This window comes from Hevea brasiliensis, chromosome 1, assembly GCF_030052815.1.
Source record: "Hevea brasiliensis isolate MT/VB/25A 57/8 chromosome 1, ASM3005281v1, whole genome shotgun sequence".
NCBI lineage: Eukaryota > Viridiplantae > Streptophyta > Magnoliopsida > Malpighiales > Euphorbiaceae > Hevea > Hevea brasiliensis.
Window position 1 is genome coordinate 109,417,340 of NC_079493.1, and position 5,758 is coordinate 109,423,097.

The 5,758-nt window shown below is 34.6% G+C and overlaps 1 protein-coding gene across 1 annotated transcript; it reads left to right on the forward strand.

The window, feature by feature from the left end:
- Positions 1 to 1,288: 1,288 nt before the first annotated feature.
- LOC110656405 (amidophosphoribosyltransferase, chloroplastic) lies at positions 1,289 to 3,505 on the forward strand. Its single transcript, XM_058146889.1, has one exon. It carries the CDS (start codon positions 1,452 to 1,454, stop codon positions 3,183 to 3,185), a length of 1,734 nt encoding a protein of 577 aa, XP_058002872.1. The 5' UTR covers positions 1,289 to 1,451; the 3' UTR covers positions 3,186 to 3,505.
- Positions 3,506 to 5,758: the final 2,253 nt, after the last annotated feature.

Below are 5,758 nucleotides of genomic sequence, written 5' to 3' on the forward strand. Positions count from 1 at the left end.
GTTATTTTGCATTTAAATCATTTATACTCTATTTTTTATTCAAAATTTAAATTTATTAATTATTTACTAATTAACTATTAATAAAATAGAATTTATTTTATCATAAATAAAATTATAATAATAAAGTCTGACTATTGACTATCGGGAGCCATTGAAAGCGGTCGGTGGAAATTAGTTAATGGAGCACCCAACTTCAACGCACGTTGTCTAAGTGGATTTTTAATTTGAATTCACATTGGATTTATTACAATATATGATTATAATAAAATTATTTTATATATTATAATATATATATATATATATATATATTTATTTAATAATTAATATATTATTAAAATATTAATAGATATTGTCTTGTCATAAAATATGACGATCCTTATCATTAAACATGATTTCTTAATTTTTAATTAATTAAATATATAAATTATTTTATACACTTTAATATTTTTAAAAAATTTTAAGAATTAAAAATTAAGAATTATAATATTAAAAAATTAAATAATATTTATCTACTCGAATGTATATATTCAATTAATTAATGATTATTATTTTAAAATTATGATAAATTTTATTTATATGTGCATAATTTATTATTAATTAAATATTAATAAGAAATATCTTTAAAAAAATAGCAAGTAATCATGTACCTTTACTCGTAAAATTGTGATTGGATTGTATAATTTACTAGAAAATTAGGGATGGCTATTTTTATTTATACAACTGCCTGTATTTCCTAACCAAAGTTAATTAAATGCTCCAATTATTAATTAATTAAAAATTTCTTACACTAAAAACATATTCACATACACTCTGAACCCTAATATTTTGGTAATGAATTCATTATTTCTTTTAATTTGAAAATTACTTTTAAACATCTAAATTCCCATAATTTTAATTTTAATTTACAATTAGATTATTGATTCATGTTTCTAAATAAATTTAAAAATTATTTCTTAAATATTAGTAATGAGAATTAAATATCACTTATATTAACCTTCTTAAAAGCAGAGCTCAGATAACTTGATCATATTAAAGTAGTGTATTTTAGGTAAATTATAAAATATATTTATTGTATGTAAAGAATATAGTTTTCTTTAAATTATAAAAAATATTTTTTATATTATTATAAATAAAAATACGTGATTAATTTTTATTAAAATTCAAATTTGATATTTCCCAGTAATTTTAGGGTCTCAAGTTGAAGAGGACAAAGTCACCCGTCCAATAAGAAAAGAAACATGGTCACGAACAACACAAAACTCGATGACTCTACAACTTGATTTGATAAATGATTCGATGCCTTTCCCAAAACCTAGAAACAAACCAACTGTTTATTAACTTCTCTCTCCCTCTCTCTCTCTCTCTCTCTCTCTCTGTGTCACGCCCTCTCTTTCTTCTTCTTCTCCTCCTTCCTCTTCTCCTCTTGCGGTCTTCTCTCATCTGAAAATTCCATGGCCGCCTCTTCTACTACCAATCTCTCTCTTCCCAAGTCTCAAATTCCTCTCAAAGCCCCTCTCTCCCTCCTCGCCAAAACCCTTCATAAACCCTCTCTTTTACCTCGCCAACCCTCCTCCGTCTCTCACACCGTTGCTTTCTCTGCCAAGAACCCCATCTCTCATGTTATCTCCGCAAACGAAAACTACCCAGATGATTCTTCTTTTTCTTTTAATTTTGATGATGACGATAAGCCCCGTGAAGAGTGTGGTGTTGTGGGTATCTATGGCGACCCAGAAGCTTCTCGTCTTTGCTATTTAGCTCTTCATGCTTTGCAGCATCGAGGCCAAGAAGGTGCTGGTATTGTTGCTGTTAATAATAAAGTACTGCAATCCGTTACTGGTGTTGGGTTAGTCTCTGATGTCTTTAACGAATCAAAGCTTGACCAATTACCTGGTGATTTAGCTATAGGTCATGTCAGGTATTCTACTGCTGGGTCTTCTATGCTTAAAAATGTTCAACCTTTTGTTGCTGGGTATCGCTTTGGGTCTGTTGGGGTTGCCCACAATGGGAATTTAGTCAATTATAGGAAATTGAGGGCTGCCCTTGAGGATAATGGTTCGATTTTTAATACTAGTTCTGATACTGAGGTTGTTTTGCATTTGATTGCAATTTCCAAGGCTAGGCCTTTCTTTCTGAGGATTGTTGATGCATGCGAAAAGTTAGAAGGAGCCTACTCTATGGTGTTTGTAACAGAGGATAAGTTAGTTGCGGTGAGGGATCCTTTTGGGTTTAGGCCTTTGGTTATGGGAAGGAGGAGTAATGGTGCTATTGTGTTTGCTTCTGAGACTTGTGCTCTTGATTTGATTGAAGCTACGTACGAGAGAGAGGTTAATCCTGGGGAGGTTTTGGTGGTGGATAAAGAAGGGATTCAATCGCTTTGCCTAATACCCCATCCTGAACCAAAGCAATGTATATTTGAGCATATTTACTTTGCTTTGCCCAATTCAGAAGTATTTGGTCGGTCTGTTTATGAGTCGAGGTATCTTTTTGGTGAAATACTTGCTACTGAGGCTCCTGTTGATTGTGATGTTGTAATTGCGGTCCCAGATTCAGGGGTGGTGGCTGCACTTGGTTATGCAGCCAAAGCAGGCGTGCCATTTCAGCAAGGATTGATAAGGTCACACTATGTGGGAAGGACTTTCATTGAGCCATCACAGAAGATTAGGGACTTTGGTGTTAAGCTTAAGCTATCCCCTGTGAGGGGCGTATTGGAGGGGAAAAGAGTTGTGGTTGTGGATGATTCAATTGTAAGAGGAACTACCTCATCAAAAATTGTTAGATTGATTAAGGAGGCTGGCGCTAAGGAGGTTCATATGAGGATTGCTAGCCCTCCAATTATTGCTTCTTGTTATTATGGAGTAGATACACCAAGTTCGGAGGAGTTGATATCTAACCGGATGACTGTGGAGGAAATCAGGGAGTTTATTGGGTGTGATTCACTTGCCTTTCTACCATTGGATAGATTGAAGAACTTGTTGGGAGATGATTCTCCAAATTATTGTTATGCTTGCTTCTCTGGTAGGTACCCAGTCCAGCCAAAGGAAGTTAAAGTGAAAAGGGTTGGTGACTTTATGGATGATGGGTTGAACGGAAGTATTGAGTCCATTGATGGGGGCTGGGTTCAAGGACCTCTAAGTCATGATATGGAGAAAGTTAGCGAAGTCCGGAAGTTGTCATCCCTGTCATGATGTATACTCTGATTTGCAGAATTGATTGGTTATCAAGGGTATCAACTGTCAAGTATGTGATGCAGAGAGTGGCAGATGTCTTCAATGATTCTAATATAACCTATATATGCTTCCTTGGATAAATTGAGGTTCCAAAACTAGAACTTTCACAATTTTGTTGGGTATTCTAAATTTTGCAGGATTTAATATAAGCACGTGGTTTTATCTTTCCTCGACGGTAGACAATTTCTGCTAAGAACTCAATATTCTTTTGTCCTTACTCTATTTGTATACAGGGATAAGTGTTGTCACTTGATGATAGGATACAAGGTTTAAGTGCATGATGATGAGTTGTATTGAACTGATTCAGAATTTTACTGGCAGGTGTCGCATGATTCATAATTTTAAATTTGATTTTTTTTTCCGGTTCACTTGGGTCTCACGTCATGATATTTCTATCTCTCTCAATCAATTTGGTTTCATGTCCGGTCGTTCAACTATGGAAGCGATCTTTCTCATTAGAAGCTTGATGGAGAAATATAGAGATGTGAAGAAAGATCTACACATGATTTTTATTGATTTGGAGAAGGCTGATGATAGTGTTTCAAGAGAGTTCTTATGGAATGTGTTAGAACAAAAGAGGGTATCTATTAGGTACATACAAGTATTGAAAGATATGTATGAAGGAACAACTACTATTGTACGCATAGTGGGAGGGGATACAAGAGATTTTTCGATCTCAATTGGATTACACCAATGATCAGCCATAAGCCCTTACCTACCTTTTTACATTAGTTTTAGATGAACTGACGAAACATATACAAGAGAGTATTCCTTGGTGCATGATGTTTGCAGATGATATTGTTCTGATAGATGAGACACGAGAAGGAGTCAATAGAAAGCTAGAACTTTGGAGAAGTACTCTAGAGTCAAAGGGTTTTAAGTTAAGTTGAACGAAAACAGAATACATGCATTGCAAGTTCAGTGAAACACAAACTGGTGATAGGGAAGGAGTTAGTTTGAATGGAGTGATATTGCCCCAAAGTAATCACTTTAAATATCTAGACTCAATCCTTCAAGTAGATGGGGGATGTGAGGAGGATGTTGGTCATAGGATTAAAGCCGGATGGTTGAAGTGGAGATGTGCTACGGGAGTTTTATGTGATTGTAAGATTCCCAATAAATTAAAAGGAAAATTTTACCGTACAGCCATACGACCGGCTGTGTTATATGGTAGTGAGTGTTGGGCATTGAAAGAGTCGTATGTATCTAAGATAAGAGTTGCAGATATGAGAATGTTAAGGTGGATGAGTGGCCATACTAGACTAGATAAAGTCCGTAATAAGAGTATTAGAGAAAAGGTAGGAGTGGTGCCAATTGAAGATAAGTTGAGAGAAGGGAGATTAAGGTGGTTTGGTCATGTGAATCGTACACATACGGAGGCTCCAGTTAGACAAGTAGAGCACATTAGGTTAGAGGATAGAAAAAAAAAGGGGTAGACGTAAATTGACTTGGATGAGAGTAGTACAACATTACCTAGAAGCATTACACATTTCTGAGAATTTAACCCAAATTCGTTCAGAGTGGAGAAAGCGAATCCATATAGCTGACCCCAAATTTTTGGGATAAAGGCTTAGTTGAGTTGACTTGAGTTGAGTTCACTTGGGTCTCAAATTCAAGATCTCATAGCACTAGAGACAACTGGTAATTTGGTGTTCTATTTGATGCCATCTTATGGAGTTTTGGCTAATGTGATCATGTAGTTGCTAGCCTAAGGGTTTGTAAGTTTTACCATTGCACTTAGTGATGAATTCAATGATCGTCTTTGATTGTTGGTTGGACCAGTTGGAGGGGATTCTGTAATTGCCCAGTTCATTCAATCAGAAATTATGATTATGATAGTTTTGAATCATACTGCATCAATGCATTGGTAAGGTGAAAATTAATGTAATGTTCTTGGCAAATATAATATGAAATCAGTAACATTTATATTATGTTGGATTTGAGCTTCTGCAATCTCACTGTATTTTTGTTCAAATTTGTCAAGTATGGAGTGCTTGATTGTAGTTCAGAAGATTTTGTTTCCAAGAACCTCAATTGGTTTAGCTTTGGTAGTCTAGACTGATCTAAAATACATGGTTATGGTCTACTTTAGTTGATTTTCACACTGGTCAGGTCCATGAACTGCTTGTTGATCGTTTTTGCACTGCCTTCTCAATTATAAAGGGTTCTTGGCTTGACAATGAAGGAGCGGAAGCATGAAAATTAGTAGTTTAGAATATTGAATTCAAAAATTTTTCTTTTAGGGTCTCATACATCATGTAATAATCATTATTTACCTAATTGATTTCAATGTTAAACAGCATATTAAAACACTTTTAATATGTTTTTGGATCTATATTTGTCATTTAAGATTTTTGAATTAACGAATTAATTCATTAGAACCCTAGATTAATACAAGAACATATGCGCTAACTTTTTGATGCACTATAGATGTGATTGGTACCTTTGTGAAGCACTTAGGACATCAGATGTTGTACCTCTGGCTTGTCCACACCAAGATCACCAATGGCAGCTCCTTAAACAGCCTCTAA

Coding starts and splice junctions, on each gene's coding strand:
- LOC110656405 (XM_058146889.1), top strand. CDS start 1,452: ATGGCCGCCTCTTCTACTACCAATCTCTCTCTTCCCAAGTCTCAAATT.